Source organism: Carassius auratus, chromosome 18 (genome assembly GCF_003368295.1).
Source record: "Carassius auratus strain Wakin chromosome 18, ASM336829v1, whole genome shotgun sequence".
Classification (NCBI taxonomy): Eukaryota; Metazoa; Chordata; class Actinopteri; order Cypriniformes; family Cyprinidae; genus Carassius; species Carassius auratus.
Window position 1 is genome coordinate 20,567,872 of NC_039260.1, and position 21,507 is coordinate 20,589,378.

Sequence of the window (21,507 nt, forward strand, 5' to 3'; positions counted from 1 at the left end):
AATCTGAATATTTTCAATACAACAGAGAACCATCACGCTAAGGTGCGCTATCAAGTCTAGCCACCAGATAGAGACATAACCCAGTTCTTTCATTACATAATCGCCTGATGCATAAATATATCTAGCAAACAACCAGCTTGCATCAGCCTTGCGTTTTAAAACGATTAAATACAGACGTGTTTTGGCTTACATTTTGAAATATCCAAAGGCTATTAGATTTAGAGGTGTATAGCCTACTGAGAAAAACGCATTTGCATATAAAAAGAGTCAAGGGATATATATATATATATATATATATATATATATATATATATATATATATATATATATATATATATATATATATATATATATATATAATTTTTTCCAAGATATTTTAATATTGCCTATAGCTATATCTTAGCCAACAAACCCGACATATTTGACAAGTTTTCAGTAATTATCCTTATTAAGTCACCCACGCATGAATTTTCGCGTCTTCTGATCTGTCAGTAGTTCGCACCAGACAAACGAATATTCTCGGCGTCCGTTCGTTCATTCATCCGTATATGTTTGAGCGCACGAAGACCTGCCATGGTCTGCATGCAAATGAGGCTGCGGGGGGACTGACCAATTAGAGTGTGGGAAGTCCACGAGAGGGCGGTGACTGATAGCTTTAAACCAATCACAGCGGGCAGGGCGGGATATTCTAATGAGCAGGGAACACCTCAATGTTCAGCAATGCGAGGGGCGTGAGGGGAAGACTCAAAATTGAGATCCCCAAATATTGTCCGACCGCAGTAACAGAGACGCGTGTTAGGGAAAACGCTCAAACTAAATGGGAATTGTCTCTTTTGAACGTGATAAACGTCCACAGCTATAACAGAATCAGGCTGACGCAGATCATATTGAAAGATTGATTGCTTTTGTTCTGCTGGGAAGGGTGAGGAGCATCCTGCTGGACCTCGGGGTTCCTCTGAAGATGGAAGAAGAGCGCAGTCGCAATAAAGAGCGTCTGGAGGCCAGTTTGACGTGGCTGTGTGAGCTGGAGATCCTGAAGCAGCGGCAGGAGAGCCTGGTCCTCGGTGCCCTGTCCCTCGGGGACTCCGTGCCGGGATGCCCCGCTTGGGGTGATGTGGGTCCGGCCCGCAGCAGCAGAGAGCAGGAGCACATCACTTTAAGACGACAGCTGGTAGGTGCGACATGTTCACTGATGAAAACCTTGCTTTTAAAAAAGGCGGGGGGGGGGGGGGGGGGGGGTATTAGGACGTAAAGTGTTGTGAAAAGTTTAGAGATGACTAGGAATGACGTGCCAGTCTTTATTTTTCTAGTCATGTGTGCAAGAGTGCACAAAAACAAGAAGCTTGTTACTTTTTGGTGTTACATAATTGGCACCTGAAAACCGAGTGTGCCGTTCTATATTTTATAACACTAACATGCCGTTATAATGCCATTAATGCAAGCTTTCAGTTGTGCTGCATAATTAAAGGCAATTTCCTTTCACAGCAAGTGTAGGCTATGCTTTTTGACAGCTGTGATTGATGTGCACTCAGGAAAAGGGGCGGGGTCTACAGACCTTTAACTATCCATTGTTCGTTTCGCGTGGATTTATCAATTTCTACTTTATCTAGCCTTTCAATTATTTAGCTAAATTTGTATTAACGTTGCTGCTATATTATATTATATTATATTATATTATATTATATTATATTATATTATATTATATTATATTATATTATATTATACTACAATATGTAGCATGTAGTAGTAGAAATACACTGCATGAGTCAAAATGGTAAATTTTTATTTTGTGCCCAAAATCATTAGGGCATTAAGTAAAGATCATGTTCTAATGAAGATATTTTGTAAATTTACTACCAAAAATATATCAAAACTTATTTTTTGATTAGTAATATGCATTGCTTTAAAGGCGATTTTATCAGTGTTTAGAGTTTTGTTACACCCTCAGATTCCAGATTTTCAAATAGTCCCCAAATGTTGTCCTATCACACCACACATCAATGGAAAGCTTATTTATTCAGCTTTCAGATGATGTATAAATCTCACTTTCAAATAAAAATGACTTGTTTTGTGGTCCAGGGTAACATTGTAGGTTATATTATATTATATTATATTATATTATATTATATTATATTATATTATATTATATTATATTATATTATATTATATTATATATCAAGGTTGTAATTCAATTATTATTACAGTTATAGCTTTTTTTTTTTTTTTTTTTTTTTTTAAAGTCTTGCAATTCGCTGATGGACACTAGGTGATATTTATATTTTCTTTAACTCTGTATTGCGCGTTCAAAAGTAGCTGGGGAGTCAATGACTCCGAGTCATAGTGTTTATCAAAGTAATACAGTATATTCCCTCCTGTGCTTTCATTACCTGTCCATCAGTGTGCCTCAGGGTCGGGACCGCACTCTAACTCAGTTTTCCATAAAGGCGGTGAGAGAAATAAAATAAGAAGCAGCCTCTCTCTCCCCAGAGTTTCTCCCCCCCATAGATGGATCAGACAAAAGGCGCATGGAGCGGAATATTAATGAGTCAGACTCTCGCGGGACGCACGCGGTGAGCTCGAGACGCATCACCCAAATGAGCTGTCAGCGGCTCGCGCGCTCCGCTCCAGCGGCCACCGGAAAACATTCTTCAATCTGCCGACTGATGAGAGTTTCTCTCACCAAAGCGACATTCATTTAGCCTTTCACTCAGGATCTGTTAGGAGTGGGACTCTTTAGGCACATCACGATCTGAAGTCGAGTATCATGACACGATTCTAAAACCATTCTACTTTTTGTTTTAACGGATGTATGAATGAGATTACAGACTATGAATGCCACAGTTATTTTATTCATTTGCATTAAATTACTTATATATTGGTACCTCATAAATAAATAGCAAATTCATAATAGCCCGGTTCTTAAGAATCATAGATTCTAGAATCATTCAGAAGTCAAGGGCTTTTGGTATCTGAGTGTTGCTTATCTGCATTCATGAAAGATTATTTCAAAGAGCATTTGGAAGAAGAAAAAATGGAATATGGCCAAGTGTAAGGGCAAAGCACATATTCTGTGCAACTAATCTATCTATCTATCTATCTATCTATCTATCTATCTATCTATCTATCTATCTATCTATCTATCTATCTATCTATCTATCTATCTATCTATCTATCTATCTATCTATCTATTCAGCTGTTAATTAACCAGTTACAGAAAGACAATCAGATTCTATCTCTTCAGGCTGTAGTGATTATTCACACCAGCCCTGTTGGTAACATGTAATTACATATGCACCCTATAATTAAATAATTAGCAATGTAACCGGGAGGAATCCTACATCTCATCCCAGTTGTTTCATGTCAATCCGTGTGCTTTAAACCAGTTTGCCACACTACAGGTTTGTGTGTAGTTCAGCTTTGTTGAGAACCTAGCAGTGTTTGCATTATAGTAGTTTGTCTGTACATACAACATGTGTTCAAACGAACGACTGTACATCAATTATCAAGGCCAAAGCTTCCCCCCTGTACTCGTGTGGATGTGTGCTTCAGAAATGAATTAGTGCAGTTTAGTGATGTATGTTGTACTTTAGGAGTGTTAGATCGATGTGTGTGTGGTGATATAGTGGGGGCAGGGTGGTGTGTGTGTGTGTGTGTGTGTTCGATGGGGGTGCTGGTTGTGTCTCATTTTGGCACATTAAAGGCAAGGCGTTCACGGCAGCCGGATAATGAGAATACACAAGCAGCCTGATCTCCCTCAGGTCCTGTCTGTTTCTCTGATAATCAAATAGACTGCATGCTGTCACACCATCTCATGACGGTTAATCGTGAAGCTGAATAAAGATCTCCAAGGGAACATGAGACGAGGTTGAGTCATAGACTTTACAGAGAATAGCCAATATTAGCTTTAAAATCATCACGACTGGGTCATGTTTTGAGTGGGGTTGGGGTCTTTGTTCACATCTGGCAGACCTGCTCCACTCTCGCTGTCCTCCTCCTTGGTTTTTCAGTTCTTAACTTGTCATTTTTCTCATGTGCTTGAGCTCTGACCTCAGCTAAACCATGTTGCCATGGTTTTATATGTGCAATTATAAGAACAGTTATGTTCTTTTAAGTCTTATTTTAGTCTTGAAAAATAAACATACTTCTGTGCAGATTTCAAAGGATATGGTTTGTTGCAGGAATGTAAAGGAAAAACAAGAATTTGTCTCAGATTTGAACTTAGCTCTGATGCAGTCGTCCAATGTTCAAATAGAATTTCAGAGAGGCTTCTGCTTTTTGAAATCCAATTTGCTCTATTCCCACTTGATTTTAAACTGACTCGGCTCTTTCCACATACTTAAAATGAAACTAATGCAGTCATATTTCTTTGTTTGTTTAAACAATGCAACCAAAAAATGTATAAAAATTAATTTACACACTTAAAGGATTAGTTCAACCCTGTAAAGTCTAAAATATGATATCATAGTAAACATTTTATTGTATTTTATTGTATTAATATATATATATATATATATATATATATATATATATATATATATATATATATATATATATATATATATATATTAATTGAACTTTTAGAAAAAATATTTTAATATTTTAAGTACACTAAAATTAGGCTTTTATGGCATTTTATAAATGACAATATGGATTTCGCACTCAAGGAGAGAGAAAGAGAGTGAGAGAGAGAGAGAGAGAGATGTAAACATTTTGAAACTTGTATTGTAAATTAAGTTTTTATAACAATATAACAGACTACTTACCTATGCATATTAATATTAGATGTCATTCCCAATAATATGTCTTAGTAAAATGATATTCAAATGCTGAGGTTTTTTTTATTTTTATGTTTTTGATAGTTTTATTATCAAAGCTCTGTAGTATTTTATTGTAGGGTGCAAAACAGATAGGCTAATCCAATGCACTACAATGATGAGTGGGAGATGAACACATTAACATTCCTCAAAAGCCTTATGAATCATATTTGAAGATTTGATTATATATATATATATATATATAAGTAAACCTGTATTACTGTACACCATGGCAAGCCTCCATGTTTAATAAACCCAAACTATTCCAGACATTTCTTAAACATAACCTGACTCAACCTTAAATTGTTGTAAATCTTATGAAAAAAATTGTATGCTAAAAATGAAATGCATTAACTAAAATATTTTCATTCTCGCAAGTCTGTTTCTCACATCTGTCTTGGATCCATGCACCTAGACGTTGGTTTTGTCATCATTATAACCTTTATTATGGAAAATAATAAGTAGAGAACAGCACTGACCTGTAAATAGAGAAAGCGGTTAAAATAATGAGCCAAACTAAACCACATTTGCGTCATTTACTAGCAAAATATAACAAAAAACCCAAAAATTCACTCTGAGTGGTGATTCAGGCCAGGTGTAGAACATACAGTGATGACTGGATAAAATCTGGACAAACTAAACCATGAACAAAACTTAAATAAACCCCAGATGCCATTAAACACAGGTTCACTTAAGACATGGTGCCAGCCAGAGTGGGTTTTATAGATGAATTATTAGCTCCCGAGTGCATGAAACTAGGTCCTGAAACAAAACCAGAAGCACAGGATCAAAAAATAGCAAGTACAACAGTATCTCTCCCATCTTTGGTAAATTATTGATGTTCCAGGTTTTTGTGCTTTTGCCGTTGAGTTACATAACTACTGGCAGTGGTGCGCACGAGCACACACTACACAGGGTACATACATGCACACAAAAACACATGTGCTACATGCTTGAAGCTGCATATCCAAGCCTTCTTACAGTATATCTGTTTGTTGCCACACAAATTCTGATTATTCTAATGTTAATGTTTTACATATCATTACTATTTTTTATATTTACTAGGAACCAGTTCTGGGGGCTGTAAAATCACTGATTTCCAACCTTTCACTCTTATTGTGTTATTGCATTCCTGTAGCTCAGACAGTAACACGCTAGCTCTCCCAATCTTAAAGTTACAGGATTGATTCTCAGGAAGTGCATGAACTGAAAAATGTAGACCTTGATTGTAAATGTGTCTGCCAAATGCAGGGATACTCCACCCCAAAATGAAAATCTTGTCATTTATCACTCTCCCACAATGTCGTTCCAAACTCCTAAAACTTTTATTCGTCTTCGGAATATATGTTGGATGAAAACCTGGAGGCTTGTTACTGTCCCATAGACTGCCAAGTAAATTACACTGTTAAAATCTAGAAAACGATGAAAAGCATCATTAGAATAGTCCATCTGCCATCAGTGGTTTAACCGTAACGTTATGAAGCGACAAGAATACTTGTATGCGAATAAAACGAAAATAACGAATTTATTCAACAATTTATCTCCTCATTGTCTGTCCACAACACCGTAGTGCCATTTTGGAGAATATGTGCTGAATACAGGAAGCATATGCTCTTCTGTGTCAGCCGCGCCATAAGAATGTGCTGTTTTCTTTTAAGTCAAAGCGTAAATACACGTAGAAAACGTATCTTTGTGGCGCAGCTGGCACAGGAGAGTGTAAGCTGCCTGTGTTCCGCTCATATTCTCCAAAATGGCACTACAGAGATGCGTAGGTAAATCTTTTCCAGTTGCCTTCAGTATTGACTGTTGTGTTATACCCTGCAGAACAAACTCCAGGGCGCCCCCAGCCTGCTGATGCTGGCACTGCAACAGCAGCTCAGTGAGTTGAGGTTGGATCCAGGACTCACATGTGAGCAGAATACAGAGGAGGATTTGGACAGTCCCAGCGCTTCAAGCTCAGGTACTCCACCACTCTATGAATCATTTATTCCTCGTAGTGTTCTGCAAAACTGTTTGCAAATTCCGATGTCAGATACTTGATGTTTATTAATAGTTGACAAATCAATTTCGGAAACATACATCCAGATATTGTGAATAAAACAATGAAATCTAATAAATGATAAATGTAAATAATATTTCGATTTATCTTATCCCTCAGGGTTTTATGAGCAAATTGAAAGTCTGTCTCCTCCACTGCGTTCCTGTTCCTCCCCAAACCTCAGTGTGTCCTGTCACAGGCCCAGATCTATGGGTTAGTGTTTCCTTTAATCATATTTTACACCTAAACTCGTGGTGTTGATAATATAATTCTTACTTTCTTTCCCTCACTGTATAACAGTTCCTGCAATAAAGCATAAGCCAGGGTTGCCAGGTCTGGTTATTGAAACATCCCAATAGGCATATAGTCAATAGCCAATCAATAATAGCTCAAAACTATCCCAATGACCCTATCCCAAATTGTATTACTTTTTTCCCCCTTTTTTATAGTGTACAGATTTTCTTCAAGTGTTCCCCTGTTTTTGTTTAATTTTTTATTGTTTTTGTCTTCGCACCTTTTTTGGACTGGTTTAGAAGGCGCTGCAAGTTCCTAGCTATTCTTCGGTTATCCTGATCACTATATAACATTAATCATAAACAGTATGTTAAAACAGTTTATGAAATTTTGAAAAACCCTGGTATATAAATAGTTTATTTCTCACCTGCTGACAGATGCCTACATGCTGGACTGGGAGGGTTATATGGAGCCCACAGTACATGTCGCCATGCCCCGCTCATTTTCAGCCCCATACCCCCCACTGGAGGGTATTGCGGAGGGAATAGAGGAGGAAGAAGAAGATGAAGAAAGTCCTCAGTGGGTTACAGATCAGATAGCTGATGAAAGCCTGACTCCAGAGATGAGTCTCACTTCTGATGCTGAGGCAGATCCTGCTGTGAAGATAGAAGATGGCCCAACGGAAGAAGACATCCAGCAGGCAATGCGTGTGGAGACGTACATCCTGGGACTCTTGCAGCGAAGGCATCTCAGATCTACAGCAGAACTCAGATCTGATCCCGATCAGTGGCATGACTTACACACATACCCACCAAGTTACCCACAGTTTGAGTGGCAGGAATGGGTAACTCTCTCTGAGGAAGAGAATGAGCGTGAATCCCAAGATAGATATTACATGAACCTTCCCAGTGCCCAAGCTGGACCAACTTCCCTAAGCAGTGAAGAGCCAGAATCCTCCTTGGAAATTGATCAGTATGGAGTCGAAGAAGTCCACACCAGCAGCAACGACTCTCCTAGGCATCCACCGGTTTACATCGAACGCCGTCCCACAATGACAGATACAATGAAACCCCATATTCACACCTGCTGCAATCACACCTACGTACCTACGTTGTCAGCTGCTGAGTCCCATGAGCAGCACCAGCCCACTCCATCCCAAAAGTGGGCTCTTCTTTGGTCCCTAGCCAGAAGGAGTCCAGAGGAAAGGTGGACAACTCAAGGAGATAGCCAAACGAAGTCGACCACCCGCTCTCGGTCAGAAGACAATTGCGTATCTCAAGGGTGGACCGCCCAACCAGAGCACAAATATTATACTGTGGGACGGGACATGGGCAAGCATCATAGCGACGAACTGTATCCATCTAATCAGCGGCTGTGGTGCTCCTCGGCAGACCTCAGTCAAGAAGAAGATGACGGGATATTCAGAGAAGACGTTAATGATTTCAAACTAAATCAGTTACCCGCCAAACGCACCGTTCAATTTGTGGAGCAGGACCTGAGGGTGCAAGAGGCCGCTACTGCACCCACCGATGGGTCCAACTCCAGTCTGAGTGAGACCTTCTCTCCAGGAAACAGTTCGGTGTCTAGTGACTCAGATGAGAGCGGAGGGCTGGTCTGGCCTCAGCAACTGCCCCCTCGCTTGACCCCGTCCCCTTCTTCATCCCAGAATCCCTCCAATGCCGTGGTCAAGATTAAGGCCTCACATGCGCTCAAAAAGAAGATTATGCGATTTCGTTCAGGCTCCCTCAAACTCATGACCACGGTCTGAGTCTGAACCATGAACATCTCTGCCCATTTATCCTTTAAAATTCATTTGAGAGCTTTATGTAATACTCTTACATTATATGTGGTGTACTGAATACTGATTTCGGGTCCAAGCCTGTACTCTATTTCAAATGAGAATACTGTCCCAACAGTTATTTATGAGTACTCATTTATGGCACATAACTCACAGTGTACAGTCTCTGGCCTCAAAAAGTTATGGGTAACAATATTTTATTTATTTAGAAAAAATGTGTGAGGTTAGGATCATGTTTTTTTAGTAGTTCTACAGCAAACTGTGGGTGTATATCAGCACTGTTTGTTGCTTGCTTTTGGGATCTGATAGAGCATTAAGACTTAGAAACTGTGACGTGATGTCAGACTTAAACCAGATATATACACTTGTTTTTAATTTCATTTTAAGAAAAAAAAAATTATTTTTTTTTTGCAGCATCTTGATTTCCTTATTTTTACCTCTGGGATTATAGTATCTTTCTTCGTGTTAATAAAATATTTGATGAGATGCAAGGACAAGATACAAATCAAACCCACTAAGCGCACCAAACCCATTACAATATTATATGATTACATGAATTAGTTTGTACAAAAAAATGAAGATTTTGGCATCATTTACTTACCCTCGTGTCATTTCAAACCTACATGACTTTCTTTTGTGGAGCACAAAAGGATCACATAGTATTTAGTCCATACAACAAAGTCAATGGCCACCAAAACTGTTTGATCACCAACATTATTTAAAATATTTGTTCTGCATGTGAATGACATGAAGGTGAGTAAATGACAGAATTTATAGTTTTGGGTGAACTATCCCTTTAAGAATGACTGTGTATGTTTATAAATCCCTTTCTTCAGCTTTAAGTTCTAAGGCATGCTCATAAATCTTATATTTTTAACAATACTGCTATATATTGTAGCTTTCCCTGCTAAATAAAGCCATTTTAAGAAGAGGGAGGTAAACAAGATCAGGAAAGGACCTCAAGCCAGGGCTTGAACTGTGAAGAGTGTGGCTCGCAATGACGTTTTAACACTATGTTCATGATGATAACATCATGCAGTCCAAAATGTCTGGGACTTTCCACAAGCAAACAGGAATTACTAGGAACTCAGAGCAATCTGCAGCATGAAGAGAAATTGATTCTCATTAGCTTAGCATTTTAAAGAGGCCATTGTCAAGACTTACACACATGACAGGATTTTCCTGGAGTGCTAATGGAGGCATCTTTATCAGTACTACGTACCACTTTGCCTGCCATGTCCCAGGTGTTGTCTCTAGTTTGCACATACCTTATCCATTCATAAAAATGAAGTCAGCTTGATGAATATTTTGTAGCATGTTTGTTAAAATGCATTTGTAGTGTACTGAAATTTTTCAACATTTATAGTAATTGGTTAGTATTTATACTGTATGAACTTTGATGTCACATAGCTTCTTTACTGGCGCCACCTAGTGCATTGGAGGACTTGGGAAATGTCATTTTCTTGCTGCTACACAGACAAACTCCTTTACCTGTGCTGTACAGTGGAAATAGATTCCAGTGTGGAGTGTGTTAAAATATGCCTTTCCTGAAAATAATTCTTCACCATTTCTGATTTCATGCTCACAGTGTATTTTAAAGATTTTCATGTGGTCTTTGAAAATGTTCCTGCACATTGCATGTTGTAAATAAACATATTCATAGTCATCCGTGAGTGTGATTTGAAGTGATGTAGCAAAATCGTTTTTTATTGTATATGTATTTATTTATGTAATTTAATACATCTGCTATGTAGGACTCGACAGAAATGGTGTAAAGATGGCATATTTGTTCCCTGTTTTTGAATGAAAAATACAATTATCCTAGACAGGTCCTTAAAATCTGGGGCTGTCATGGCCTAATGGATAGAGAGTCGGACTTATAACTTGAAAGTCGCAGGTTTGAGACTCAGGTCCAGCAAGGATTGTAGGTGGGGGGGGGTGTGGGAGTGGATGACCAGCACTCTCTCCACCTTTAATAGCACGACTGAGGTGAGACCTTTGAGCAAGGTACCAAACTGCTAACTGGGTGTTTGTGTTCACTACTGTGTGTGTGTGTGTGTGCGTGCGTGCATGTGTGTGTGTGTGTGTGTGCATACTTGGATGGGTTAAATGCAGAGTACAAATTCTGGGTATGGGTCACCATACTTGGCCACACGTCACTTCGCTTTCACTTGTCACTCTACAGTTAGAATTACATTTTCATCACCAGAGGTTGCATTTTCAAAACAATAACAAAGGCAAAGCTTGATGTCGCTATAAAGGAGGAAGTTCTCGGATGCATTCATAAACTCAGCAGACTCGTGTGTGATTGGTTATAATGTTCAACACTGTAAAAGAGGGAAACAAAATCATGGTGCAGCATAGATTAGATTTGCATTTAATGCTGCAGTCAACACTTTTCATTTTATTTTTGACAGCCATAATGAATGTAGTTTAACTGTAGCCTACAGCATTTATGTCTGTGTGTTGCTATCGTTTCTACAAGCGGTAACTGATTATAAGGGATATTACATCATTGATAGGGGATAATGACCAGGGATGAGTCATTGTTAATTAAAGTGGGAATTTCTCTGGATTTACAAATCCTTGGGAATTTTTGGCATAGCATAAATACACAATTGCATGAAATCTTATGTATTGTGCCTTTAAAACAGAAGATAAAACAAATACCAGAAAAAAGAAAGTTCATAATTTCCAGATGGGTGTTAAAACCTTTATATCTTTATTTTATATTTGCAATTTTTATACAGAATAAGATTAGTTATACTAACTTAGTTATACACTTATAGAAGTGGTTAAAATATGGTCAAAAGCATATTATATACATTGTTTGAATTGTGTCAAAGCTCCCCCTAAATAGCTCTCCTTTCAATCAATCAATCAACAAATAAAATCTGACATATATTTTTGTCTTGTCTTTGTTACCATTGAGAAAACCTAATTCTAAGATAAAAATTTATTTGGTAACACTTTCTATAAAGCCCATATTTATAAAACATTATAATGGTATCCTTAAGGCATTATAATGAATGCATAATGCAAATCTAATCTGAATGCCTCTGATTGGCCACTGCATTCCTAAGCTCAATAGAACCTTGTGATTGGTTATAATGAGCAAAAATGTGTACAAATAAAATATGATGTAATATGAGCAGGTCTAAATTTAATACAGCAGTCAAATCTTTTCATTTTCTATGTTCATTGCTCAGCTTTTGTTTTCAGTTGCCATGGAGTGCTATTATATTTAGACTTGTAAGTGCAGTTAGGTTGCTAACCCATATTCAGAAAACATTTTGGCTTTAAAATAATTTAACAATGGTTTTCAAAATCAATGTTTAGCCATAAGTTTGCCATGATTTATGGTATTCATAGAAGTAAAGAGAAAGAGTTGATCGTTCATGTTTATTTGCTGATATAACTAGAAGTAAAGTGAAAGAGATGATCGTTCATGTTTATTTGCTGAGGTAACTAAAGTGTCCAGAATAATTGATTACTTTGTAACAATATATGAATTGGCCATTAATTCTGTGTTGATTTATGTCAGAAACAGAAAGTGTTTTTTTTTAAGCAGCTGCAGGTGAATACATATATGGCCTCGAAACTCACCCATATACACCAAAAGCCACAGCTCATGGCTGGGAATCTCAGCACTAGCTTGCCAAATTCAGTTTTAACACTCACTCTTTACTGGCCCTTACTTGTTAGTCAAGCTCATGAGCAGCAGGCATTTTACAAACGCGAAGAACAAAATAAAACACATCGAAAGTTTACATTAATTGTTATGTGTGCACCTTTGATGCAGTTTGTTGTTAACATTTATTTTGGTGTGGAAGCCTACATTCACAATATGGCTTCCATAAGTGTGTAACTGCGTTTTTGTCCGAATTTACAAACAGCCAAAACTACTTTCTGTGGCAATCAACTATGTTGTATTTGATCCAGAACATTCTTTTAACAGTGGAACAAATCTGACTAGAAACAAAACAAATATTACAGCATTTAAGTTGTCAGCATGAAAAAGGCTAGACGTAGATGTGTGTGCTTTAGCAAGGTATCTCTGGCCAAAACTAGCTAACGTTAAAAGTTAGTTAGTCCATGCATTTTAGCGTACAAATCTAAATAGCGGACTGTTCTCACGTCGTGTACAGTGTAGGACAAAAAAATAAAAACATAAATGAAGGTTTACATTTTACTATCTCTTATAATAAACTGGTTAAATGTAAATTAATGTAATCGCACCCTGTGACAGATAAACAGCATTGATCCGGGTTGTTGTTGTCTGAGATCGTGACGAACGTAACATGAGGCTTTTCCCGCTTGCATTGTGATCTGTAAACCCTCGTGTAATGTTCAGCCTTCTGTTATTCAAGAAGTCACGCATGAACATTTGTGCTGCTAGCTTCTATGAGCAGCAAGCTATATTTTTATTTTATAGACATCCTCAACATGGTATGTCCAACAACTTTCTGTCTGCTTGTTCGTCTATCTACAACATAAGCATCACACAGAAGGAAAGGCTATACTGCCACCTTGTGGTTACTCAATAGAATGCCTATCATTACATCCCCTTTCCAAAGTTATAAAACAAAGGTTAACTAAACAGCTCTTTTTTTTTTTAACTTAACTTTTAACTTTGCTTGTAATAAAGCCTTACGAACATGCAAAAAGTCAAAATGTTAACAATAACAAGGCACTCTACTCTAAACAACAATGTAAAGCATTATACTTTTTCAATAAGTCTCTCAGGTGGTTTTCTAGGTCTAGTAGACCTTCTGATTGGTTCAGTCATTTGAGAGGCTGTGGTATTAGGCTCAGCTTGGTGTGCATTCGGTGTATCATTTTGTTTTTCAGATTCAGTTTCACCGTGTTTGTCAGTGTCCTCATGAGTCTTTAACAGACTCCTCCTGTTTCTCCTCACTTTTTGTCCATCCTCTGTTTCCACAACGTAAGATCTAGGTCCGACTTCACTGAGCACGGTCGCTTTTCTGTCCCAGCAATTAGGTCCCTCGATTCTCACAGTGTCCTTTTCACAAAGAGGTTCCAGACTTTTTGTAGCTCTGTCATAGGCCATTTTTTGTCTGATTTTGAGTCTCTTTTTGTTGTTAATCCAGTTGTTATTGTCTCGTCCTGGTTGCAATTGTGGTAGCGTGGTGCGGAGCTTGCGACACATAAGCAGCTCAGCAGGGGACGCTCCACACTCCAGAGGTGCAGCTCTGTAGCTAAGTAAAGCAAGGTGAGGATCAGTCTTACCGTCCTTGGCTTTCTTCAGTAGTCTCTTAACAATTTGTACTCCCTTTTCAGCCTGACCATTGGCTTGTGGGTACAATGGGCTTGAGGTAACATGCTTGAATCCGTAGTACTTCGCAAACTCTTTAAACTCTCCACAGTCATACTGCGGACCGTTGTCACTCACAACACATTGTGGGATTCCGTGTCTGGCAAAGAACCCTTTCATGTGCACTATAACAGACTGTGCGGTGGTGCTGGAGAGTTGCGCAATCTCAGGGTAGTTCGAGTAATAGTCTATAACAAGAAGATAATCCTTGCCATACAGATGAAATAAATCTGTGCCCACCTTTTGCCAAGGGGCAGTGGGAAGGTCAGCCACCAGCATTGGCTCCTTGACTTGTTTGTAGTGGTGTCTGAGGCAGATGTCACATTTCTCAATCATTTCCTCTATGTCTTTGTTGATACCTGGCCAGTAGATGGCTTCACGTGCTCTTCTCTTACATTTTTCCACTCCCAGGTGTCCTTCATGAAGACGTTGAAGCATGTCCTTGCGCATGGTCTGTGGGATAACAATCCTGTTCTTTCTCAGCAGGAGTCCTTTTGACATACACAGCTCTGCCCGCACCGGGAAAAACTGTGGGCAAACTCCTTTTGACCAGCCGTTGTTTACACAGTGAGACACTTTGTGTAACATGGAGTCTTTTGCTGTCTCTTTAACAATCTGCTGCAGTATGGTGTCTGATGCAGGCAGTGAGGCAGTGACCATGTTGATGTGTATTTCAATATCTTCTGCTGCGGTGTTCTCAGCTGTGCCACTGTTGAGTTCTGGTGCTCTAGAAAGTGTGTCAGCAAGCACTATGTATTTACCTGGCGTGTATATTAGGTCAAAGTCATAGCGCTGCAATGTCATCATCATACGTTGGATTCTGGGCGACATGTCATTGAGATTCTTTTTACGGATTGATATGAGTGGTTTATGATCAGTTTCTGCTGTGAATGTGGGCAGTCCATAAACATAAGTGTGAAATTTCCCACACCCAAACACTAGGCCCAGCGTCTCCTTCTCAATCTGAGCATAGCGTTTTTCAGTCTCAGTCATCGATCTTGATGCATATGCTACAGGTTGCCATTTTTCTTCATTCATTTGTAGCAATACGGCTCCTAGTCCGTCTTTTGATGCATCAGTGGAGACTTTGGTTGGTTTTGTTGGATCAAAGTAGGTTAAAACTGGTTCAGCAGTCACAGTTCTCTTCAGTTCTTTCCATTCTTTTTCATGTTTTGTGGTCCACTCAAATGCAACGTTGTGATGCAGCAGTTCTCTGAGGCATTTCGTTTTTGAGGAGAGGTTGGGAATGAACTTACCCAGAAAGTTTACCATCCCCATTGCTCGCAAAACTCCTTTTTTATCAGTTGGAGCTGGCATATTCAGTATGGCTTGCACTTTTGTTTTGTCTGGAAGCACGCCGTTTGCTGTGAGCTTGTCTCCTAAGAATGTCATTTCTGTCACTCCAACAAGACATTTCTCTCTTTTTAGTTTTAGTCCATACTTTTTCACTCTCTGTAACAGCTTCTCAAGTCTCTCATCATGTTGTTGTTTTGTGTTTCCCCAGACAACTATGTCATCAATGTACACTCGTGTTCCTTCCAGACCCTCTATGATTGACTCCATAGCTCTGTGAAAGATCTCTGGCGCTGACTTGATGCCAAATGGAAGCCTCAGAAAACAGTAACGCCCAAATGGTGTGTTAAAGGTGGTGTACCTGCTGCTTTCTGGGTCCAGTTTCAGCTGCCAAAATCCATGCGAGGCGTCTAATTTGCTGAAGTACTTTGCACCGGCCATGTCACTCAGAATTTCTTCTCTCTTTGGGATTTGATAATGTTCTCTTTTAATATTTTCATTCAAATCTTTAGGATCTAGGCAGACACGTAACTCAGGGGAGTTTCTTTTTTTAACACATGTGATGGAATTTACCCAGTCTGTGGGCTCTTCCACTCGCTCGATGACTCCCATCTGTGTCATTCTGCACTATGTGTATTTTTTTTCTGGTATGACACATTTTCGCATAGTGATTTTGCTTTTTACACTTTGCACATGTTTTTCCAAATGCAGGGCATTGTCTCGGTCTGTGCGTTTCACCACACTTCTTACAGTCAAACTGTGTTTGATCATCGTCTCTCTTTTTGTCTTTTTGTTTGAACTTGAACTGTGATTTTCCTTTCATTTTCACTACATTCACGGACTCGCTTTCTTGGTCATATGGCACCGCTTGAAAAGTAAGAGCATGTTGCTTTGCCAGCTCATTAGCTTGACATATTTTTATTGCACTTGCCAGTGTGAGATCCGCTTCCCTCAACAGCTTTTCTCTTAGCTTCTTTTCATTTGTCCCATAAACAATCTGATCCCTTATCATTGAGTTTTTTAGATCACCAAAGTTGCAGGACTGAGCTTTTATTTTGAGATCGGTGAGATAATTATCAAACGACTCACCAGGCTGTTGGAGACGAGAACGAAATACATATCTCTCGTATGTTTCATTTTTCTTCGAAAGACAGTGTTCATCAAACTTCTTTAGGACCTCGTCAAACTTGTCTTTATCGTCGGGTTCATTATACACAAAGGTGTTGAATACTTCAATAGCCTCCGCTCCTGCAATGGTTAGCAAAAGGGCTATTTTTCTTTCTTCCGCCCGACGATCAACTCCAACCGCGGCAATGTAGAGCTGAAATTGTTGCTTGAAGGTTCGCCAGTTCGCATCCACATTCCCCGTCATTTTCAGCGGAGTTGGTGGTTTTACTGCGTCCATCTTGCATCAGTTCTTTTCCTGACCCCAGTCCTGGTACCATGTAATGTTCGGCCTTCTGTTATTCAAGAAGTCACGCATGAACATTTGTGCTGCTAGCTTCTATGAGCAGCAAGCTATATTTTTATTTTATAGACATCCTCAACATGGTATGTCCAACAACTTTCTGTCTGCTTGTTCGTCTATCTACAACATAAGCATCACACAGAAGGAAAGGCTATACTGCCACCTTGTGGTTACTCAATAGAATGCCTATCATTACACCTCGCTTGCAAATTAATACTCACACATTATCATATTAATTTTAAAATATTCCATATCTCTCCTTTGAATATTTAAGTTGCTCTTGAACGGTGGTCTTTCTGTGTCCAAAATTTATCAAAAGATATAAAGGTTTTCACACTGACAGCTGTCATTGTAAGACAGTTAGCAACACTGTTTGTCCGAGTTCGCAACTTTAACTAAGTGGGGGGGGGGCTTACAGATAGGACGATTGCAACATTCTTGTAGTGGCTTTCTCTGTTTCATGCAATTAAAGTTTTGTTTGCAACTGGTGCATGTGCATATGAATATATATGTGAATAGGATTGCAAGATTTAGTGCTCATATAAACACAACTTCCAGAATCTGAATTAAAACTGGATTAATTTTTATTAGTGAAAATTAGTGCATGTTAACATAGTGAACTGTGCACTGCTGTTTTTGATTAGCTATGACAGGAAATGGTTATATATTGGTTTGTTTTGTGCAAGAATGTTTCGGAGGTTTCCGACACTGGTTCCTGGTGACCAAGTTTGTTTTTGTTCATAAACACCCCAGTAGCCATACGGTCAATAGCCGATAAATAATAGCTTTAATACTCCCCCCCCCAAACCCCCACCCCCTCCCCGTGTACGGACTTTCTTCAAGTATTTAAATCTTTTTTTTTTCTTTTTTTGTCTTTTGGACTGGTTTACAAGGCACTGTGAGTTCTTGGCTATTTTTCGGTTATCCTGATCACTATATAACATTAATCATAAACATGTTTTCATAAGAGAGCTCTCAGGACTTTAAAGGCTTCCTACCTGTGCACCTCGAAACCCATTATCTGGCACAGTTTTGTCATTGAAAGGCTATAAAATGTAGGGTTGTAACGATGAACCACGAGCCAGTTGAAAATCAATTCAACTACGTGACGATTCAAAATGGTTGAGATGTTAAACAAATCACGATTCAAGTTTATATGAATGTATGTCTGAGGGGAGCTTACTGTCTTGAGAAAAGTTTGATGGTATTTTTTCCTCTTCATCTTGCCTCTGTATAATGCATACTATTAAATTTCATAAGGGCAGGCAGCCCTGCTTTACAGCAGAAACCAAGGAAACGCTTTAAGCAGCACATTCTCGTTCAGCTCATCTGCTGTTTCTGTTTCATGTAGATATTTGTATGTAGTTTCACAAAACTGAAATCAAATCATTCTGTTTTTGCTTAAAATGTTTAAATTATACAATAAAAAAAGCGATTTACATTGCATTCAGGCTAACAATCTTCAAATCCCCAACTTTGCGCTTGCTAACGCAATGCTCTACCAGTTGAGCTACAGGAACAATTTAATTTAGATTAAAAACTGCTCATGTTTCATGTATGCAGCATCTTTGTTTGGATCATGATTAAATGCAGTGGTTGCCTCTCCTTTTAAATGGAAAGAGCACAGACAAATATATTTAATTATTTATACTTATTTTGTTCATATGAAGAGATTTATTTTATTTTTGTTATTTATTTGATTTGGGGCTTGTTTTAAAACTTAAATTTAGTTTATTTATTTACATTTACATTATATATATATATATATATTTTTTTTTATTTAGACAATGATCTTATTCAAAGCAACTTACAAATGAAAAGAAGTAATCAAAACCATAAAAAGAGCAATGATATGAAAGGGCTATATAAGTATATTATTATAGTGTTGTATTTCAATTTGACAAAATGTGCTGTATTTTGTCCAAGCAATAATAAAAGGACGTTTAATTCGTAATTTGTCTAAAATCTCATTAAATAATTGTGAATCGAGAACTCAAAATTGTGAATCGAATCGAATTGTGAGTTGAGTGACTCGTTACATCCCTAAAAAAATGGGTAAAATATTTAAATATAAGCCTTTCATGCAAATATAAACATTTTACCCTCAGGAAAACAATAGCAGCAACAGCTTAACAGTACCCCAACTTCACTGGAAAACTGCACCTGGCAACCCATATATAGCCTTAGCCAGTGGTGCCCAACAATGGTCCTGGAGATCCACCTTCCTACAAAGTTCAGCTCCAAACCTGATCAAACACAGCTTAACCAGCTAATTAAGATGTTCAGGGGTACTTGATAATTACAGGCAGGTGTGCTGAAACAGGGTTGGAAATTAACTCTGCAGATAGGTAGATCTCCAGGAACAGGGTTGGGCACCACTGGCCTTAGCTGCCTTTTAAGAAAGGCTGTCCTTTGTAAGGGGATCATCATACTTGTGCATTCTTGGTGTCAGAAAAAAAAAGAAAAAAACTGGTATATAAATAGTTTCTCTCACCTGCTTTCAGTTTCTCTCATAATAGTATTTCTCACCTGCTGACAGATGCCTACATGCTGGACTGGGAGGGTTATATGGAGCCCACAGTACATGTCCCCATGCCCCGCTCATTTTCTGCCCCGTACCCCCCACTGGAGGGTATTGCGGAGGGAATAGAGGAGGAAGAAGAAGATGAAGAAAGTCCTCAGTGGGTTACAGATCAGATAGCTGATGAAAGCCTGACTCCAGAGATGAGCCTCACTTCTGATGCTGAGGCAGATCCTGCTGTGAAGATAGAAGATGGCCCAACGGAAGAAGACATCCAGCAGGCAATGCGTGTGGAGACGTACATCCTGGGACTCTTGCAGCGAAGGCATCTCAGATCTACAGCAGAACTCAGATCTGATCCCGATCAGTGGCATGACTTACACACATACCCACCAAGTTACCCACAGTTTGAGTGGCAGGAATGGGTAACTCTCTCTGAGGAAGAGAATGAGCGTGAATCCCAAGATGGATATTACATCAACCTTCCCAGTGCCCAAGCTGGACCAACTTCCCTAAGCAGTGAAGAGCCAGAATCCTCCTTGGAAATTGATCAGTATGGAGTCGAAGAAGTCCACACCAGCAGCAACGACTCTCCTCGGCATCCACCGGTTTACAGCGAACGCCGTACCACAATGACAGATACAATGAAACCCCATATTCACACCTGCTGCAATCACACCTGCGTACCTACGTTGTCAGCTGCTGAGTCCCATGAGCAGCACCAGCCCACTCCATCCCAAAAGTGGGCTCTTCTTTGGTCCCTAGCCAGAAGGAGTCCAGAGGAAAGGTGGACAACTCAAGGAGATAGCCAAACGAAGTCGACCACCCGCTCTCGGTCAGAAGACAATTGCGTATCTCAAGGGTGGACCGCCCAACCAGAGCACAAATATTATACTGTGGGACGGGACATGGGCAAGCATCATAGCGACGAACTGTATCCATCTAATCAGCGGCTGTGGTGCTCCTCGGCAGACCTCAGTCAAGAAGAAGATGACGGGATATTCAGAGAAGAGGTTAATGATTTCAGACTAAATCAGTTACCCGCCAAACGCACCGTTCAATTTTTGGAGCAGGACCTGAAGGTGCAAGAGGCCGCTACTGCACCGACCGATGGGTCCAACTCCAGTCTGAGTGAGACCTTCTCTCCAGGAAACAGTTCGGTGTCTAGTGACTCAGATGAGAGCGGAGGGCTGGTCTGGCCTCAGCAACTGCCCCCTCGCTTGACCCCGTCCCTTTCTTCTTCTCAGAATCCCTCCAATGCCGTGGTCAAGATTAAGGCCTCACATGCGCTCAAAAAGAAGATTATGCGATTTCGTTCAGGCTCCCTCAAACTCATGACCACGGTCTGAGTCTGGCCATGAACATCTCTGCCCATTTATCCTTTAAAATTCATTTGAGAGCTTTATGTAATACTCTTACATTATATGTGGTGTACTGAATACTGATTTTGGGTCCAAGCCTGTACTCCATTTCAAATGAGAATACTGTGCCAACAGTTATTTATGAGTACTCATTTATAGCACATAACTCACAGTGTACAGTCTCTGGCCTCAAAAAGTTATGGGTAACAATATTTTATTTATTTAGAAAAAATGTGTGAGGTTAGGATCATGTTTTTTTTAGTAGTTCTACAGCAAACTGTGGGTGTATATCAGCACTGTTTGTTGCTTGCTTTTGGGATCTGATAGAGCATTAAGACTTAGAAACTGTGACGTGATGTCAGACTTAAACCAGATATATACACTTGTTTTTAATTTCATTTAAAAAAAAAAAAATTCTTTTTTTTGCAGCATCTTGATTTCCTTATTTTTACCTCTGGGATTATAGTATCTTTCTTCTTGTTAATAAAATATTTGATGAGATGCAAGGACAAGATACAAATCAAACCCACTAAGCACACCAAACCCATTACAATATTATATGATTACATGAATTAGTTTGTACAAAAAAATGAAGATTTTGGCATCATTTACTTACCCTCGTGTCATTTCAAACCTATATGACTT

The 21,507-nt window shown here is 39.1% G+C and overlaps 1 protein-coding gene across 2 annotated transcripts; it reads left to right on the top strand.

The window, feature by feature from the left end:
- The first annotated feature begins 604 nt into the window (after nt 1-604).
- Nucleotides 605-21,083, top strand: dact3b (dishevelled-binding antagonist of beta-catenin 3b). Of its 2 annotated transcripts, none has more exons than XM_026287959.1 (4): nt 605-1,171; nt 6,639-6,774; nt 6,973-7,065; nt 19,520-21,083. In XM_026287959.1, exons 1-4 carry the CDS (start codon nt 962-964, stop codon nt 20,848-20,850), a joined length of 1,770 nt encoding a protein of 589 aa, XP_026143744.1. In that variant the 5' UTR covers nt 605-961; the 3' UTR covers nt 20,851-21,083. The 2 variants fall into 2 exon arrangements, with proteins under 2 accessions (XP_026143744.1, XP_026143743.1); XM_026287958.1 differs by lacking the exon at nt 19,520-21,083 and adding an exon at nt 7,524-10,550.
- Nucleotides 21,084-21,507: the final 424 nt, after the last annotated feature.